The 18839-nt window shown below is 55.8% G+C and overlaps 3 protein-coding genes across 3 annotated transcripts; 2 read left to right on the top strand and 1 right to left on the bottom strand.

The window, feature by feature from the left end:
- Window positions 1–14: 14 nt before the first annotated feature.
- DDX51 (DEAD-box helicase 51) lies at window positions 15–6599 on the top strand. The gene is made up of 15 exons (XM_034934891.3): window positions 15–363; window positions 447–619; window positions 1440–1590; window positions 1896–2041; window positions 2128–2199; window positions 2362–2468; window positions 2712–2820; window positions 2898–3043; window positions 3298–3487; window positions 3583–3698; window positions 3779–3895; window positions 4119–4220; window positions 4394–4457; window positions 4549–4683; window positions 5020–6599. Exons 1-15 carry the CDS (start codon window positions 60–62, stop codon window positions 5044–5046), a joined length of 1959 nt encoding a protein of 652 aa, XP_034790782.1. The 5' UTR covers window positions 15–59; the 3' UTR covers window positions 5047–6599.
- On the bottom strand, window positions 5991–9379 carry LOC134728508 (uncharacterized). The gene is made up of 2 exons (XM_063593780.1): window positions 9195–9379; window positions 5991–9079 (listed from the first exon to the last, which is right to left on the bottom strand). Exon 2 carries the CDS (start codon window positions 8691–8693, stop codon window positions 7905–7907), a length of 789 nt encoding a protein of 262 aa, XP_063449850.1. The 5' UTR covers window positions 8694–9079; window positions 9195–9379; the 3' UTR covers window positions 5991–7904.
- A 7108-nt stretch (window positions 9380–16487) lies between these two features.
- Window positions 16488–17059, top strand: LOC100971789 (placenta-specific gene 8 protein-like). Its single transcript, XM_034935042.3, is given in 2 exon segments — window positions 16488–16562; window positions 16628–17059. Coding segments are annotated over 2 exon segments (507 nt in total).
- The last annotated feature ends 1780 nt before the right edge of the window (window positions 17060–18839 follow it).

Here is an 18839-nt window from a genome sequence, read left to right as displayed (position 1 = left end):
GGCGTGCCGCCGACGTCATCGCAGCGCGCCACGCCCGAGTCCCAGGCGTGCCGCTGGCCATGGCGCTGTTCTACGTCGCGCGGTACCCGGGCCCCGATGCGGCAGCTGCGGCGGGGCCGGAGGGCGCGGAGGCCGGGGCGCACGGCAGGGCCCGCGCGCTGCTCGAGCGGCTGCAGAGCCGGGCCCGCGAACGGCAGCAGCAGCGGGAGCCCGCGCAGACCGAGGCGGCTGCACCGACCGAGCCGGCGACCAGGAGGCGACGGCGGCCCCGGCGGCGGCGGCGGGTGAACGACGCGGAGCCGGGGAGCCCGGAGGCGCCGCAGGGAAAGCGACGGAAGGCGGACGGCGAAGACGCGGGCGCAGGTGGGCCGCGGGGCGAGCGGGCTCCCTCTGGGGCGCCGGCGACTCGGTGCTGACGCGCTGCCGGTTGGGTGTCTGCCTCGCAGAAAGCAACGAGGAGGCGCCGGGGGAGCCCAGCGCAGGGAGCAGCGAGGAGGCGCCGGGGGAGCGCAGCGCCAGCGCCGAGGCGGCCCCAGATGGGCGGGCCCTGGAGGAGGCGGCCGGACCCCTGGTCCCCGGCCTGGTGCTGGGGGGGTTCGGGAAGAGGAAGGCGCCGAAGGTGAGCGTCGGCGGGCGGGAGGGTGGTCGGCGTGAGAGGGTAGGCTGCGCGGATTCTTAAGTGCGGCGGTCGCCCCGGAAGGTTTCGTTCAGCGAATGTTCCCGGGTCACAGCCGCGCCTCGCTGCCAGGCCTGCAGTTTCATCGCCTAGGGGTCTGGCTCCTGCACGTGCAGAGCTCCCGTTTCCTCTGCTAGGCTTACCCCTGTCCTCCCGCCGCGCCGCGCCGCGCCAGTTCTCCTGCAAGATGTGTTTGCGTGAACGTGCGGGGTTTCCTGCTGTGCGCTCACCGCCTCAGGAGTAAGTCAGAGGCCGTTCTGCAAGCCCCTGACCGTTGGTGTTTTTGCTTAACACGTGTAGTTTTCGGTAAAGAGATTTCCGGCGAGACAGGTGAAGAAAGCGAGAGGTTTGGCAGAGTGCTCGGGCACCTTAGGTAGGGCAGGTGGAGGAGATTCTCTTTGAGTTGGGATGCAAAGACTTGAAGCCAGGTCAAGGTTGGGGGTTGGGGGTGCCAGGCAGAGGCCTCGAGGCAGGGACGCCGGCGTGGCTGGGGCAGGCGAGCGCCAGGTCACAGAACCTCCTGGCTGCGGGAGGGTGGGTGCCACTGTGGGTTGATGGGAGGCTACAGAGTGAGTTTGCTCAGGGAGTGGCATCTGCTTTTACTGTTTAACTTCTGAAGGCTGTATGGAAAGCGCATCCCGGGGCTGAGAAGGAGCTGAAGACTACAGAGGTTTCCCCAGGCTCCCTCCCCCAGCTTCTTCCACCGTGGGCTTCTGCGCGACAGCCTGGAAAGCGCTCACCTGGCCTCTCTTTTTGATGGCAGGTCCAGCCTTTCCTGCCAAGGTGGCTGGCTGAGCCTAACTGTGTCAGAAAGAATGTCACCGAAGATCTGGTTCCTATCGAGGACATCCCTGACGTCCATCCTGACCTGCAGAAGCAGCTGCGGGCACACGGCATCTCGTTCTACTTTCCAGGTGCCCCAGCCCCGGGCAGGCAGCTGAGGGAACACCTCCCTGGGCACCCACACACAAGGCTGTGAGTGGCTGTGGATCAGGCGTCCCTGCCACATCGGTGCCAAGTGTGTTCTCAGCACCCTCAAGCTCATGGTTCCCACTTGGGTCTCCTGAGGCTGGCGTTCCTCTGGGCCTTGGTGCCATCCCTCTGGGGAGCGGTTCCCAGGCCTCCAGCAGAGCAGCCCAGCCCAGAGGTCACAGGCAGGGAAGCGGCAGGCCTAGGCCTAGGCGTAAACACGACTTTTCTCTCGCCTTTCCTCATCCAGTCCAGGCAGCTGTGATTCCCGCCCTCCTGGAGAGCGCAGCCTGTGGGTTTCTGGTGGGCAGAGGCGGCTACCGGCCTAGCGACCTCTGTGTTTCTGCCCCAACAGGCAGTGGGAAGACACTGGCCTTCGTCATCCCTGTGGTGCAGGTCTGTGTGAGGGTCCCCTTTCTCTACAGCGGGTGTGCAGAGGACAGGTAACAGCCTTGCTGACGCAGGCGCCCCTTCCCCCTCAGGCCCTGCTTTCGAGAGTGGTCTGCCACATCCGTGCCCTGGTTGTGCTGCCCACCAAGGAGCTGGCCCAGCAGGTATGTGGACCCTAGACCTGGAGCGTGGCACCGCCCGCCTCAGCTTCCCTGCTGAGTGCACAGCGATCAGCCCCTGGGGGACCCAGATTAGATCTGGGGTCCTTTTTGCTGCAGTAGGTGGACACCAGCTACTTCCAGGCCAGTGACAGACTTCTCCTGCAGGTGAGCAAAGTTTTCAACATCTACACAGATGCCACATCTCTGAGAGTCTCCCTGGTTACGGGACAGAAGTCTCTGGCCAAGGAGCAGGAGAGCCTCGTCCAGAAAACGTAGGTTGTGTCAGGGTGCGGGTTTTTCAGGGGGTCCCTGCTCCGCCCTGCAGGTGGCCTGAGGCACCGTGGGAGCAGAGGAGGGGCCACCATCTTTAACCATCTGTTCCCGTGAAGAGAAGGAGCTCCCACCCGCCCCCTTCCCATGTGGGGTGGAGTCGGGGCTATGGGGTGAGGCAGCGTCTTGCTATCCGGAAGCCCTTGAGAAAGCTTCCTTCTCTCGAGCCGCTCTCTGGTCTGTAGAGCTGATGGGTACCGCTGCTTGGCTGACATCGTGGTAGCCACCCCCGGCCGCCTGGTGGACCACATCGACCAGACCCCAGGATTCAGCCTCCAGCAGCTCCGCTTCCTGGTATGTCCCCGCCCCAGGGGCCTGGGCTTTGAGCTCAGGGCCGCGCCACCCAGTCCCGGGCTCCCTGTCTCCTGCAGGTTATCGACGAGGCTGACCGGATGATTGACAGCATGCATCAGTCCTGGCTGCCGCGGGTGGTGGCGGCCGCCTTCCAGAGCGAGGACCCCGCGGACCCCTGTGCCCTGTTCCAGCGAAGGCAGGCCCAGGCTGTGACAGCCGCCAGGTATCCAGCAGCACGCCCAGGTGCTGGCCTCCCCTGAGCAGAGTCCTCTGCACACAGCTCTCCTTCCTTAATGCCCAGAGATAAGGCTGGCTTGAGCTCTGGTGCACAGAACCGCATCGTTCTGTCACGTGAGCTGGACCCACCTTGCTCCTGGTCTGCGGCAGTGTCTACAGTGCATAGCATGAGGAATCCTGTTCCCTGGAGGTTCGGGGCAGCCACTGGTAGGGTGCCAGCAACACCCCCTTCTCTTCCAGCACCTGCTGTCCCCAGATGCCCCTGCAGAAGCTGCTCTTCTCAGCTACTCTGACCCAGAACCCCGAAAAGCTGCAGCAGCTGGGCCTCCACCAGCCCCGGCTTTTCTCCACAGGGCTAGCACACAGGGGCCTGGAAGATACAGATGGGGACGGGGATTCGGGGAAGTATGCTTTTCCTGTTGGGCTCACGGTGAGTGGGATACCATGTGGGCAGAGGGTTGCACTGGGAGCCTGGGGCCCCTAACCAATCCTCATCTCCACCCCGACCCCCTGCCGTCCCTATAGCACCACTACGTGCCCTGCAGCCTCAGCTCTAAGCCGCTGGTCGTCCTGCACCTGGTCCTGGAGATGGGCTTCTCGAGGGTTCTCTGCTTCACTAACTCCCGAGAGAACTCCCACAGGTGAGGCCCCGGCTGGGCGGGGGCGGCAGAGGTGGCCTCTGGTCCCAGCATCACTTGGCTGCAGCCTTCTCTCTGCCTAGGCTCTTCCTGCTGGTGCAAGCTTTTGGGGGTGTGGACGTGGCTGAGTTCTCCTCGCGCTACGGGCCTGGCCAGAGGAGGATGATCCTGAAGCAGTTTGAACAGGGGAAGATCCAGCTGTGAGTTCCTGGGCAGGGGCAAGGCCTCTGTGGGGTGGGGTTGCCCACTCCAGGGTCAGCCTGGGGCTCTCTAAAAGGTGCTTCCTTCTGCAAATTGGCTTCCTGTGCCCCGGCCCCATGGCAGCCAGTTCCCAGAAAGGCCTGAGCTGCCCCCCGCAGGGCCGGTGCTGCCATGGCCCCTGCTCCTGGCACATCGGGCCCACAGTGCTGTGTGTCCCGGCAGGCTCATCAGCACGGACGCCACCGCGCGAGGCATCGACGTGCAGGGTGTGGAGCTGGTGGTGAACTACGACGCCCCCCAGTACCTGAGAACCTACGTGCACCGGTGAGCCCCGGCGCAGCGGCCACTGGGGGGTCTGGGGCTTTGTGAGCTCCTGGGCATTGATGTGGGACCGTCTTGCCTGGCTTGGGGTGGGGTTGGTGTGGAGAGAAGCTGTCGTTCCGTCAGACTCTTGAAGGCTCAGGGGCCGGTCTGGAGATAGCTGTGTTTGATTCCAGGGTTGGGAGGACAGCTCGCGCTGGGAAAACTGGACAGGCCTTCACACTGCTCCTGAAAGTGCAGGTGAGGCTGCGAGGGTCTTGGGAGTTTCTGCTGTTGGAGGGTGTTAAGGGGCTGGCCCAAGAACCCCCTTCCACCATGAGCTTCCCTCTAGGAGAGGAGATTCCTCCGGATGCTAACTGAAGCTGGGGCACCTGAGTTGCAGCGGCACGAGCTCTCCAGCAAGCTGCTGCAGCCGCTGGTTCCTCGGTACGAGGAGGCCCTGTCCCAGCTGGAGGAGTCTGTCAAGGTAAGGGCACCAGAGTCCGGCATGAAACCCTCTGGGGAGGGCGTTTGCAGAGAGAGCGTCGTCACCACACGTGGAGAAAAGAGGGAAAAAGAGGAAAGCGAGAAGGCAACAGAGGGTCACACAAGTTGTCCTCGAGCTTCTGGCCCAAGGGCGGGGAGCCCCTGGGCACCAGTGGTGGAAACACATGGCCCCAGGGAGGGCTGTCAGCGGGGCCAGGGCCTGGTTTCTGCATGCACAGGGCTTCCTGTCCTCAGGGTTCCAGGGGCAGAGCCCGGGGCCCCACAGACGATGAGGGGACAGAGTGTGTGGTGCTGAGCCCTCCCCTTTCCTCCACAGGAAGAGCGCAAGCAGAGGGCGGCCTAGGCTGGGGCTCAGAGGGCCGGAGGGACTGAACGCTCACCACCCTGACCCTCCTTCCAGAGCAGTGCTGATCACTGGATCCTGTATGTGAGGAAAGGAATCCCCCAGTGGACACAGCCTTCCTCCCCAGGCACATGGTCTCTGCGCCAGGCAGCCCGGGCGTCAGAGCTCAAGCACCCGCCCCGACTGGAGACTTTAGGGCTTGTCACTTTCAGAGTGTGGAGGTCAGGATGGCTGCGGGCAATGAAGCCTTAGTAAAACGGTGAAAAGTACTCCCAGACGGACACGGGCACCTGTCATGCTTTTGGCTGAGAGTTGGGGGCATTAACCTTGAGCTAATGTTAAAAATCAAGCTCTTGGCCAGGCATGGTGGCTCATGCCTGTAATTCCAGCACTTTGGGAGGCCAAGGCGGGTGGATCACCTGAGGTCAGGAGTTTGAGACCAGCCTGACCAACATGGAGAAACCCTGTCTCTACTAAAAATACAAAATTAGCCAGGCATGGTGGTGCATGCCTGTAATCCAGCTACTTGGGAGGCTGAGGCGGGAAAATGGCTTGAACCCGGGAGGTGGAGGTTGCAGTGAGCTGAGATTGCACCACTGCACTCCAGCCTGGGCAACAAAAGCAAAACTCCGTCTCAAAAAAAAAAAAAAAAATTGCCGGGCGCGGTGGCACACGCCTGTAATCCCAGCACTTTGGGAGGCCGAGGCAGGTGGATCACGAGGTCAGGAGATAGAGACCATCATTGCTAACATGGTGAAACCCCGTCTCTACTAAAAATACAAAAAAACAAAACAAAACAAAAAAAACAACTAGCCGGGCGTGGTGGCGGGCACCTATAGTCCCAGCTACTCGGGAGGCTGAGGCAGGAGAATGGTGTGAACCCGGGAGGCGGAGCTTGCAGTGAGCCGAGACTGCGCCACTGCACTCCAGCCTGGGCAACAGAGTGAGACTCCGTCAAAAAAAAAAGCTCTTCTCCCCAGATTTGTGAACCTTGTGATTGTTCAGTGGACACCTCCCGTATTGCTGGTGGGAAGGTCACATGTGGAGACAGCTGGGCAAAGCCTTGGGGCGTTAAACAGAGTCACTCATGACCCAGCACTTCCTGTCCTATGCACCTTGTATACCCCAGATCAGTGAAACCTACATCCACACAGAAACGTACACAAATCTCTCAGCAGCATTGTTCACAGTAGCCAAAAACTAGAAACCACATGTCCGTCAGCTGATGAATGGAGAATAAAACGTGGGAAATCCACACCGGGAGAGAAAAAGGAGCGAGGCACCAGCACGGGCACCACGTGGATGAACCCGGAACCTGACGCTAAGTGAAGGAAGCCTCTGGAACCCGACGCTAACTGAAGGAAGGCTCCGGCTATAGGGCGTGTCCCAGGCACAGCCAGAGATTGAAGGGTGCCGGGACCGGGAGTTGGTGGGGGTTGGGGCTGGGGACACAGTGGCCAGTGTGTGGGTTTGTTTTGGGGATGATGAAAATGTTCTTAGATTGTGTGTGGTGATGGCTGCTCACCTCTATAAACCTTATACTAAAAACCACAGACTGGGTGGATACAGTGTGTGAATTCTCTCAGTCCAGTGCTTTCTTTGAAAAAGGTGGATGATGCCAACATCACTAACCGCCAGGGAGACGCAGGCCATGGCCACACCCGGCTCACTGGAGTTGTGAGGATGGGAACACCAGCCCACCCCCCTCAGTTCAGACCTCAGCTTAGATGCAAAGAATGTCTGGGATGGGGACTGGCAGCTGATTAGAGATGCAACCACTGAACCTGTGGACTGTGTTCAAACAAATGCCAGCAGAACACAAAAGGCGACTGTTATAGGAGGCAGAAAGAAATGATTTAGGTAGACAGGGTAAAGCCAGTCCCCAGCAGAAAACTTGCCTTTTAACAAACAGCAGCTCAAAAATACCTCCCTTTCTAACCTTTGGGTTCAAAATCACTTCTCACAACAAGCAGCCAGAAAGCAGACCGTGAATCACAGATGAGACAGCTCGGGCACAGAAGGAGTGCGGGGGGTCTCCTGGGTGATCACCAAACTTCACACTTCCACAATGGGCCCCAGTAAAACAGTGGACCCTAATAAGCACATGCCCGTCCCCTTAGGCGCACTAAGGGAAGCTAAAAGCAGACTGTGAGGGGTGCCTGTAACCCCAAGAAGATGTCTGGGAGCAGACCCAGAGACCCTCCCAGAAAAGTGTCACAGAGCAGCACAGACTAAGAGTCTGACAGAAACTAACTATACAAATAGCACACCTTGTCCCAGCTAAATCCCTGGGCCCTGGGAGGACAAGACATCCCTCCTCTAACCCCTCGTCACTAGCCCATTTATAAAAACCTTGACAGGCCGGGCGCGGTGGCTCACACCTATAATCCCAGCACTTTGGGAGGCTGAGGCAGGCGCATCACCTGAGGTCAGGAGATCGAGACCATCCTGGCCAACATGGTGAAACCCCATCTCTACTAAAAATACAAAACTTAGCTGAGCGTGGTGGCGTGTGCCTGGAGTCCCAACTACTCAAGAGGCTAAGGCAGGAGAATCACTTGCCCGGGAGATGGAGTTTGCAGTGGGCCAAGATCAGCCCACTGCACTCCAGCCTGGCGACAGAAAAAAAAGAAACCTTGACATCTTTACTACAACTTAGCAACCCGCTCAGGCCCCCTCTGCAACGGAGAGCTCTTCTTTCTTTTTGCTTATTAAACTTCTGCTCCAAACTCACTGTGTGTGTGTTTGTGTGTCTGCGACCTCGATCTCCTTGGCCATGAGACCAAGAATCTTGGTATTTACCCCAGGCCACAAGGCTGCTTCACGATGATTGCCATTTATCGGGGATTGATAGTGGCTCAGTGCTGCTGGGTTCGCAGACATAAGATGTGGGCCTGGCCACACACTCGGGAGGTGGGAGGAGCAGGCACCATGGGCACACTCGGGAGGTGGGAGGAGCGGGCACCGGGGAACACTTGGGAGGTGGGAGGAGCGGGCACCGTGGGCACACTCGGGAGGTGGGAGGAGCGGGCACCGGGGAACACTTGGGAGGTGGGAGGAGCGGGCACCGTGGGCACACTCGGGAGGTAGGAGGAGCGGGCACCGGGGCACACTCGGGAGGTGGGAGGAGCGGGCACCATGGGCACACTTGGAAGGAGGAGCGGGCACCGGGGCACACTCAGGTGGGAGGAGCGGGCACCATGGGCACACTTGGGAGGTAGGAGGAGCGGGCACCGGGGCACACTCGGGAGGTGGGAGGAGCGGGCACCATGGGCACACTTGGAAGGAGGAGCGGGCACCGGGGCACACTCAGGTGGGAGGAGCGGGCACCATGGGCACACTTGGGAGGTAGGAGCGGGCACCAGGGCACACTCGGGAGGTGGGAGGAGCGGGCACCATGGGCACACTTGGGAGGTAGGAGGAGTGGACACCGGGGCACACTCGGGAGGTGGGAGGAGCGGGCACCATGGGCACATGGGAGGTAGGAGGAGCGGGCACCGGGGCACACTCAGGTGGGAGGAGCGGACACCATGGGCACATGGGAGGTAGGAGGAGCGGGCACTGGGGCACACTCGGGAGGTGGGAGGAGGGGCACCATGGGCACACTCGGGGAGGTAGGAGCAGGCACCAGGGCATCTGCAGTGCATCGGGCAGGCCCGTCCCGGCCCTTCCACAGTGGCACGGGGGCCTGGATCCTTCCCCAGAGTTTCGAGATGTGAGAGGGGAGAGGAGTGGGAGGGACAGCAGCTGAGCACACGAAGAGGTGGGAGGGGCAACAGGACAGAGCTGTTGGTGATGGTGGGGACCAGGCGAGAGGGGGTGGGGTGGGGGCTGAGGGGTGTGCCGGGGCCATGCCGGCGGCAGGATGGTGGGCACTCACCTGCTGGGCTACCAGCTGCTGAGGGCTCAGGCAGGCGTCCGTGGCTGGGCCTCGAGGGCTCTTTGCGACCTTCACGGAGCACAGAATAGGGAGGAGGGACCTTCAATGTGCAGTGTGGGCCTGAGCTGTCCACACATTCCCGTCTCCTTACCTCTATGGAGGAAGGGGGTAGGTCTTGAAAGTAGGATAATGACAGCAAGGAGCACAGCAGCCACTGGCCTGACCCCGTGTGGCCATGTGGGAGGGGCACAGTGTGAGCTGCCCCTACCTGCATGTAGGCCTGCACTGGCGCGGTCCCCGTGGCCTTGGGAACCTGAAACATGGGGGACGGCAGAAACAGTGCTTTCCTGGTGGGCCGCGGAGGATAGGCCACTCTCCTGGCGGGCTGCAGTGGTAGGCTGCTCTTGGCTGTTGGCCGGTTGGCTGCTAGGCCTGAACTGTGACTTGCTGGGTATTCATCTATGAACTCAAAGGACAGGCCTTAGAGAAAGAGCTGGAAGACGGCAGAGCCATGGAGGGGCGGCCAACCCCTCCTTCACCTTTCCAGACATGGGTGTTCCGAATGGCCCTGTGCATTCTAGTTGCTGGGAGACTCTAGGGCGAGTCGGACGGGTCTGGCCCTCCAGGAGCGAGGTCTGCACTGTCAGGAAGGCAGAGCAAGGCTGGCCGCAAGTGGCTCATGCCTGTAATCCCAGCACTTTGGGAGACCGAGGCAGGTGGATCACCTGAGGTCAGGAGTTCGAGACCAGCTTGGCCAACATGGTGAAACCCCATGTCTACTAAAAATACAAAAATTAGCTAGGTGTGGTGGCAGATGCCTGTAATCCCAGCTACTCGGGAGCCTGAGGTGGGAGAATTGCTTGAACCTGGGAGGTGGAGATTGCAGTGAGCCAAGATTGCACCACTGTACTCCCCGCCTGGGTGACAGAACGAGACTCTGTCTCAAAAAAAAACAAAAAACAAAAAAGGAAGGAAGAGTGAGTCCACCTGCCAGGTAACAGGCAGGGTCCCGGGTCTGGAAGGCCCACAGCCACCCCCACTCAAACTGTCATAGCCCACCCATCAGCCCCGGCTCCAAGGAGATGGTCCTTGTCACTGGATAGATGCAAACTCGAGCAATCAAGAGGTGGACCCACAGGCTCAGCTGGGCCCGGTCTCCGCAGGAGGAGACCCCGTCCCAGGGGGGGGCAGAACCACCCCCACACTCCGCCCAGGTCAGGGTGGCAGCCATGTCTCTGGAGGGTGGCACAAAACCAGGCAGCAGGCACAGCCAGCAAAACTGGCCACACCCGCGGAGTAAGGACGGCTGTGGGAGAGCGGAGGAGGGCACAGCCTCACCAGAGCACAGCTGTGCCCGTCTAGCCCCAGGGGGAGACGGTGGGTGGGGTGTGCCGCCTGCGTCTGGCTTGCCTGCTGCGGCTCCCCGGGCACTCCCCCACCTTATTGAATAAGCAGAGAGAAGCCCAGGGTCGGGGCGGCCTCTCAGGCCTTTCAGAGGAACGTCGCGCCGGTTCTGGAGGAGTGCGCCCCTGACCCAAGGCCCTCCCTTGCCACTGACACTGATGGCGTCCACATCATTGTGGCGAGGCGTGGGAAATAAAAAGAAACCACTGTACGGGTGGCAGCGACGAGCCGCACCCGAAGGCGCTCCTCCGCGGGCCCCGCTGCGCTCCTGGACCGCATCCTCCCGTGGCTGAGGAAGGAGGCGCATCCAGGCTCCCCCACCTGCGTCCCAGCCTCAGCTCTGCTACGGAGAGGCCGCCAGGCCGGGGCAGGCAGCACAGTGGCCCACACCCCTAGCTCCCCCAGCGTCCCCGCCCCTGGCAGCCCCATTGCCGGCCAGGGTCTGGCGTCTCTGAGCCAGGTGGCCCGGCTTCCTGGAAGGGCCACGCCGGCTGCACCAAGATCCTGAGAAGTCAGCCCAGGCTCCACACAGCGGTTTGGCACATCCCACGAGGCGTCCTTACTGCAGCCCAGCCCTCCCCACGGCTCCTGCTCCCAGGGGCTGCGCCGGGCAGGGGTGGGAGGCAACACCAGGTGCCCACTGCAGGAAGGCCTGGGGGCGGCGGGGCTCATGGAAGGCATCCGGGGGTGGCGGCTGCTCTGGGCTGCGGCCCTGGGGGAGCAGCTCCCCTGGACCACACCTGGAGACTCTACCATCAGCAAAAATGACAGGGAAAAGGCCTCTGTACCACTGTCCTGTGACTGGGCAGAAAAGGAGGCCTTGCTCCCGCTCAGGGAACCTTCTAAAATGCACCTGCTGCTGCTCGCAGTTCTCTTCTTGGTGGGGCCTACAGCTCCTGGTCCAGGTCACAGCGCTTCCCATCAGGTGGGAGAGAATCACCGCCCACCAAGCCCACAGCTCTGGGGCCAGCAGGCAAAAGGCGAAAGCCCTGCTCATATTCCGAACCAGTGGCCTTTGAACACCATGTGCCTCCTGTTCAAAACTGTGCCTTGGGCTATGAGAACAGAGCCCGCAGGGACTACCATGCAAGTCTGGAAACTGCTTCCGAGGAGCCCGACCCTCCATGGGCAGCCACTCCCCGCCTCGCCTCAATGCCACACAACCGAGCTGCTCTTTAACAACCCACGTTCCACAACGCTCCTTATTCTGGTTTTGTATTTCCATTCCGTTCTCCCGCAGACTTAGTCCTAATGTATTTTACGCTTGGAATCCTTTGACAGCTCCCACAGACTTCTGTGCAACAGAAATGGGTACGAAAATTGATCACAAGGCTCTAGGTGTTCAAAAACAATGACCCCGACTGAGAAATCATTACAATTAGTATTGGTATGCCAATAGTCAACATAACATAAGCATATTACAAACTATGGTAATAACTAAATATGAAAAGTGAAATTTAACCCCAGTGAGATGGATCAGGCTGTAAACTGCCCGATTCTGTCGCTGTTCAGGGCACCACTTGTAACCGCCCTCGATCCCTGGTGGACTGAACAGAGGGGGCGAACGTGGGAATAAAAGACAAGAGACAGAGTATATTTGAAAGAAGGGGTCAGGGGGCACCTTGCCTCTAGTGGACAAGGGCCCTGAGCTTTACACAGCCCTCCATATTTATTGGTAAAAGAGATCGCGACAAAGTGCGGTGATTGTCGGGTAATCGGCAGTCGGCCGTTTGGTTCACAGCAGGCTTGCGAGACTGCATCCTTCGAACAACAGGCGCTAGATTTTCCAGTAGATAACTTCAAGGACCCCAGTGCCAGGGAGTGACCGCCCTCAGCAAACCTTCTGGCAGCAGGCGCAGCTGTGAGTTTTACTCACATCCTACATTCAGGATAAACAGTTTGCTGATTGATCATATAGCCTCCAGTGGAATGCTGAGTTGGTCATGATCCCTTCGGCCTTTTTGGCTCCCAACATCAGGCTATTTTTTTTTTCAACCAGTTCATCCATTCATGGGATGACATAGATTCAGCACTGGTGCTGTTCTTATTTTTCGTATTTATAGATCAAAACACTGAGGAAAACCCACGCCCGTAATTAAGCAGATGGCACCAGGAGTTCTGCCGCTTGACTCTGAGCCCTTCTGAAGACTTCATCAGCTGGAGCTTGACAGGTTCTCCTTCACATGTGGCTGAAGCCAGAAGAGAAGCCTCCCGGCCTGCAGGCAGCTTCGTGGGTGGCACGTGGGGGTGGCCTCCTCAGCCTTGATAGCAGCACTCAGGGCTGTCCTCTGGCAGAGCCCTCACCAGGCAGCAGCTGACGAGGAGACCCAGATGATGATGGAAGCTCTGGAGACGTTCCTAAGGCCTCGTGACTGTGTTTGGAAGGTCTTTGCATCTGTGCAGCTCAGCGTGAGGGGCAGATAGGCTGAGCCACACCCTGGCAGCCTGGGGTGGTCGTCTGATTCTTGCTGTCCTCAAGCTCACACTCCAGTCTCACCATGCACGGCTCCCAGGCCCCCCCTTGGCCCTGGGGGGACCCTCCAGGGAGCATCACCGCCAACTCTTCAGCACACCCTCTGTCCCCTGAGCTTTGCTTTCCACATCGAGGGCCATTTGCCTTCTTAAGGTGAGTTTGTTTGTGGTAAATGTTTTCAGTTTTTGTCTGAGTATGTCTTTGTTTTCACTCTTACCCTTGAAAGACAGTTTTATCCCAGCACTTTAAAGCTACTTCTGGTTTCCACAGTTCCTACTAAGAAGGGAGCTGTCCATGGAATCGCCTTTTCTTCGTGAGAAATCTGTTTTCCTCCTGGATTCTTTCATGGTTTTCTCATCTGCTTTGAGTGCCACAGTTTGCCCAGATGTGTCAGGCACAGGTATCTTTGTCTGTATCCCGCTAGGGACTTGTTGTATTTCTTCAGTCTTTAGACTGGTAAGTTAAACCCATTCTGGAAAATTCTCAGCCATCCACTCTTTGAATATTTTCTTTTTTCATTCTCTTCTGGAACTCAGTTGAATGTGAGATTTTCTCACCCCTCCCTCTTCTTTTCTTATTTTTTTGCAGAGACGGGGCCTCGCTCTGTTGCTCAGACTGGTCTTGAACTGCTTGGCTCAAACAAGCCACCCACACTGGCCTCCCAAAGTGCTGGGGTTACAGGCCTGAGCACTGCAGCCAGCCTGTCTTCTTTGTCTTGTTTGCTAGTCTCATGCTACCATGATTATTTCTCCAGATCTCTCTGCAGCTCACAAATTATCTAATGTATTGTTTAACCCTTCCATTAAGTTTTTTAAAACTGCAGTATAGGCTGGGCACGGTGGCTCATGCCTGTAATCCCAGCATTTTGGGAGGCCGAGGTGGGCAGATCACAAGGTCAGGAGATCGAGACCACCCTGGCTAACACGGTGAAACCTTGTCTCTATTAAAAATACAAAAAAATTAGCCAGGCATGGTGGTGGACACCTGTGGTCCCAGCTACTTGGGAGGCTGAGGCAGGAAAATGACATGAACCTGGGAGGCAGAGCTTGCAGTGAGCCGATATCACTCCACTCCAGCCTGGGCAACACAGCCAGACTCCGTCTCAAAAACAAACAAAGAAACAAAAAAACTGCACTATAATTTACATACAGTCCAAGTCGCTGTTTCTGATGCATACTTCAGTTTTGATCAATGCACACAGCCATGTAACAACCATCAGCATCAAGATACAGAATCTTTCCACAGCCCCCAAGAATTCCCTCTTGTCCCTTTGAAAGTCAGTCCTTCCACCACCCCAGCCCCTCGTGACCGCAGAGCTCTTCTCTGTCGCTATAGTGTTGCCTTTTCCAGAATGTCATATATAAAAACAAAAACTGCAGCCTTCTAAGTGTGGCCTCTTTCACTCTGCATAAGACATTTCAGGCTTATCCCCGCTGCCCCCAGCATCAGTGGCCCAGTCCTGTCTCCTGCTGAGTGCTGTTTTATGGAACTGGTGGGCTGCCGTTTGTTTACCCATTGGCCAGTTGAAGAGTGTCTGGGTTGCTTTCAGTTTTAGGTAAATGAATAAAGCTTCTGTGAACACTTGCATCATTTTTCATTGTGGTTACAGTATTTGGTTATTGTGTGGACATATGTCTTCATTTCTCTGGTATAAAGAATGAGGGGCGGGATTGCTGGGTCATACAGTAAATGATTGTTTTATTTTATAAGAAACTGCCAAACTGATTCCAGAGGGCTCCACTATCTTGTAGTTCCACCAACAAGGTATGAGAATTTCTGTTGTTCCACACCCTCACTAACACTTGGTTTTGGTCTTGTCTTTTTTTTTTAAAGGCATTCTCACGGGTGTGCAGTAGTTTCTCATTGTGATTTTTATTTGCATTTCCCAGAGGACAGTGCTTATTTGCCACCTAGAGAGCTTCTTTGGTGGAGTGTCTGCTCAAATCTGTTGCCCACTGTACAAAATAAGTTGTTTTTGTATTAGTAAGCTTTGACAGTTTTTTGTATGTTCTGGTTACACGTCCTTAATCAGCTACATGACTGGTAAAGGTTTTCTCCTGGTAACTTGTCTTTTCATTCTCTAAACAATGGTTTTCACATAGCAAGAAGGTTTAATTTTATTAAAGTATGACTTGCCAATTTTTTCCTTTTGTAGGCTCTATTTTTGGTGTCATATCTAAGAAATGTTTACTTAACCTATAGTCACAAAACTTTTTTCCTAGGTTTCATAGTTTTGAATTTTATGTTTGGGTCTATGATTCATTGAGTTAATTTTCTATGGGGTGTGAGGTAGGGATCAAGATTACTTCCATTAAGTTTTGAATTTCAATTATTACATTTTTCATTTTTAGAGGTTCTATTTGGTTCATTTATTATCTGCTTAGCCTCTGATACTGTCTTGCTTCTTATTCATGCTTTTTAGCTTCTCCTTTGTTTCTTCAAACACATTAAACATATTTGCATTTCCTATTCTAACATCTGAGTCTTTGCAGGTGTGCTTCTTTTGGCCATAACTTCTGAGGCCCCTTCTCTTGTGTGTGCTGTGATTTTCCACTATGAGCTTATAGTCTAGGGATCCTGCTGGCTGGAATTCCTTGAGGCCTGGGTTGGGGGTTCCTCCTGCAAGGACATACATTTCTTTCTACCAGAGGCCTGGGGGCACTATAGCTCCAGATATGCTTGCAATTAAAAGTCACAGTTTGCAGTTCTTTTGAACATGTAAATAATATGAACGTTGGCCCTATACCTGTGATGGAGAGTGCTAGCCAGGGGCCATAAATTTATAGGAGAGACTTTTTAAAGATGTTCCATCCACAGCCATGGCCAAGTGAGATACTGTTTCTGCAGTGAAGGTTAGAGTAGTAGTTTGCCCACTTCATCATTTCCTGGTAGTGTTTGCTGTATCCCTCTGTGAGCCCAGCCTTATATGGGGGTCTCCAATTTGGTTCTGCCCCTCCCTGGGCCCAAGGCTTCTCCAGACTGCTCCCCAAACTTACCTCAAAGTTCTAGGTCATCTGGGTCCATGGGGACCCAGGCCATAGAGTGTCTTTAGCACAGAACTACCTCCTTAGACTTCAGCCCTCGCCTGATTTCTAGACTCACTATCCTGCAGACTCATTCACGGTTTTATATATTTTATCTGGCACTTTTTGAAAATCAGGCATTTTTAGACGTTCTGTTGAGATAGATTTTCAGGTTCTCTCATCTACCATATTACCAGAAATAGAAGTCCTTGTCAGAGTGATTTTTCACAGAAATCATTGTAAATATGTTTGAAAAATTATACTATACAGCAAAGCAAGCTCTCCCCTAGAGAGCAAATATATGTAAAAATTACAGGGTCAGAGATCCTTGACACTCGGCCCCTCCCCACCTCCAGAAGCCCATGCAGGGAGCCTCCTCAGCTCTGTTTAATGGCTGCCTCCAAAAGGAAGGGGCTCAGTCCAGCCCCACTCTGGCCTAAGGGCCCTGATTGATGAGTGTGAGATGCAGCTCCCACAAAGCCCAGTGGCCACTTACCTTCCGCTGTGCAGCAGCAGGCCTGGGGCGGCCGAGGGCTGCACAGCTTTTTGCTGCTGGTGGTGTTTCAGCTTTCGGAGCTGCTGCATGTGCAGAGGCTGCACAGCCAATCTGGCCCCCTGTGGTGACAGCAGAGAGACAGCACGCAGGACACACGAAGCGCGCATGGACAAGGGTCTGCATCTCACACTCATCATTGCCGCTGATTTGCTCAGAGGAGTAACCTGCCTGGCAATGACGGTAAAGGAAGTGCCTGCTGCCTTAAAAAGGAGAAATAACGCCCATGCCGCATCTCCCCTTAATAGAGGCAAGCAGCTCTCGCTGGGGGGTACAGCGGCCTCTGCTCCATTTGCTTAAAAGGGGGAGGTGCAAGGAATGAGGCTCTAATTAGGTGTCTTAAAAAATTAACACATGAGGCGCTGATGGTCGTTGTGGGAGTCGGTCTCGGTCCGGCACCCCAGAACTCCAACTGGCAGACAGGCATGTGTGACTGCTTCAGCGACTGTGGAGTCTGTCTCTGTGGCACGTATTGTCTCCCGTGCCTTGGGTGTCAAGTTGCAGCTGATATGAATGAATGCTGTGTGGAGCAAGCGTCACAATGAGGACTCTACAGGACCTGATATGGTATCCCTGGATCTATTTGTGATGATTATATGGCAACCCTTTGCGGTCCTCCTTGTACTCTTTGCCAAATCAAGAGAGATATCAACAGAAGGAGAGTCATGCGTACTTTCTAAAAACTGATGGTGAAAAGCTCCTACCGAAGCAACAAAATTCAGCAGACACCTCTTCAGCTTGAGTTCTTCACCATCTTTTGCAACTGAAATATGATGGATATGTTTAAGTACAACTGATGGCATGAAAAAAATCAAATGTTTGATTTATTATAAATGAACTTTGTCCCTGAGCTTAGCTAAATGGTGCGACTTAGTTTCTCCCTGCTTTCATATTATCGAATTTCCTGGCTTATAGACTTTTTAAATTACATTTGAAATATAAACCAAATAAAAGATTTTACTGATAAGAAAAAAAAGTTAACACATGGCAGAACAACTCAGCAACTTCTAGAATGAGAAATTTAGAAAGGTTTGATGCAACTCACTCAAGTGAGTTGTTTCGAGTTTGGTGAGGCGAAGGTGGCTGCCTACCTGCCGCTTTTTGCAGCTGCCTTATCACAACACTGATCCCGTTGCGTTGATGGAAGCACTGTGACCCTGGCTGACAGCACCACAACTGCCAGGACAGACACCACAGGAGGCGTGGCCACAGCAACCTGGGCCATCTGGTACGTCAGCGCTGACATCAGTCTTGGGCCTTGCAGGTGGGAGGTGGAAACTCGAGTCTAAATAACAAGAAACAAGGATCACACATGCCCTGCCCTGTCACACCGCGTTATCCTTCCTCAGGGGTTGAAATCATCAGCCCCCCTCAGGTATTAAAAACAATGATGAGGCCAGGTGTGGTGGTTCACACCTGTAATCCCAGCACTTTGGGAGGCTAAAGTGGGTGGATCACCTGAGGTCAGGAGTTCGAGACCAGCCTGGCCAACGTGGTGAAACCCGGTCTCTACTAAAAATACAACATTAGCCGGGCGTGGTGGTGCATGCCTGTAATCCCAGCTAATGGGGAGGCTGATGCAGGAGAATCACTTGAACCCAGGAGGGGAAGGTTGCAATGAGCCAAGATTGGGCCATTGCACTCCAGCCCAGGTAACAAGAGCGAAACTCCTTCTCAAAAAAAAAAAGCAAAAAAAAAAGCAATGATGACCGAACGCTTACAAGCCGGGCTACCTGGAGGTTGGCCATGGTGGTGCCCATCAACAGGGCTCTGGGTCTCGGGGCCGTGACCGTGGTGAGCTGGGGGCTCTGCTGTGGTGGGGGGTGATGGCTGCACTTGCACTTGTGTGGTTGGCTGCGCCCCGGGGAGGGCCTGCGGTGGTGGGGGTGGTGGGAGCAGCTGCAGTTTCTGTTTCTGGAGTCTAATCAAGTGCTCCTGAAGATACAGATAATACTCATGTGTTTCCTTAGTTGGCAAGCTCACTTACGCAAATCCGGAAGTTTATGTCTTTCTTCACTCATGCTTTTAAAAAGACTGTCAAGAGATGTACAGCTAATCAGATATAGATGCTACTACCAGGTATCTCTGGTATCACGGGCTTGCTTTCAGGAGCCACGTGGTTCTAACGGCACATCCTGACTGGCCCTCGGCCCCCACAAATGCACCGCCGGCAGCTCCCTCCCACGCATAGGACACAACACACACTCTTGCACATGACACACAAGGCTCATGCAGAGACGCACCATCCTCAGAAACACCCGCACACAAGGCTGGCCCTGGGCTGGCCTCGGGGAACTTGGGATTTGGGGAGGTTCCCACCATTCTCTGACCCACAGCCCCTCATCCTCTGGGCCTGTGCCGCCTTCTCCCTGCGTTCTGAGTCCTCACCACACAGCCCCGAGCTTCCTGAATGCACTGCACTGCTCCCTGTCACATGCATGTGACGTGTGCACTACTCCT

Source organism: Pan paniscus, chromosome 10 (genome assembly GCF_029289425.2).
Source record: "Pan paniscus chromosome 10, NHGRI_mPanPan1-v2.0_pri, whole genome shotgun sequence".
Classification (NCBI taxonomy): Eukaryota; Metazoa; Chordata; class Mammalia; order Primates; family Hominidae; genus Pan; species Pan paniscus.
Note: the sequence above shows the minus strand (reverse complement) of the source record. Positions and strands in the feature narration are given on the sequence as shown.

Bases quoted from the DNA above. Each gene is read 5' to 3' on its own strand.
- DDX51 (XM_034934891.3), top strand. From the start codon at position 60: ATGGCGCTGTTCTACGTCGCGCGGTACCCGGGCCCCGATGCGGCAGCT. The intron at 2,042-2,127 runs GTCTGTGTGAGG...CTTCCCCCTCAG, and splicing joins TCGTCATCCCTGTGGTGCAG to GCCCTGCTTTCGAGAGTGGT. The intron at 2,200-2,361 runs GTATGTGGACCC...CTTCTCCTGCAG, and splicing joins CCAAGGAGCTGGCCCAGCAG to GTGAGCAAAGTTTTCAACAT.
- LOC134728508 (XM_063593780.1), bottom strand. From the start codon at position 8,693: ATGCACTGCAGATGCCCTGGTGCCTGCTCCTACCTCCCCGAGTGTGCC.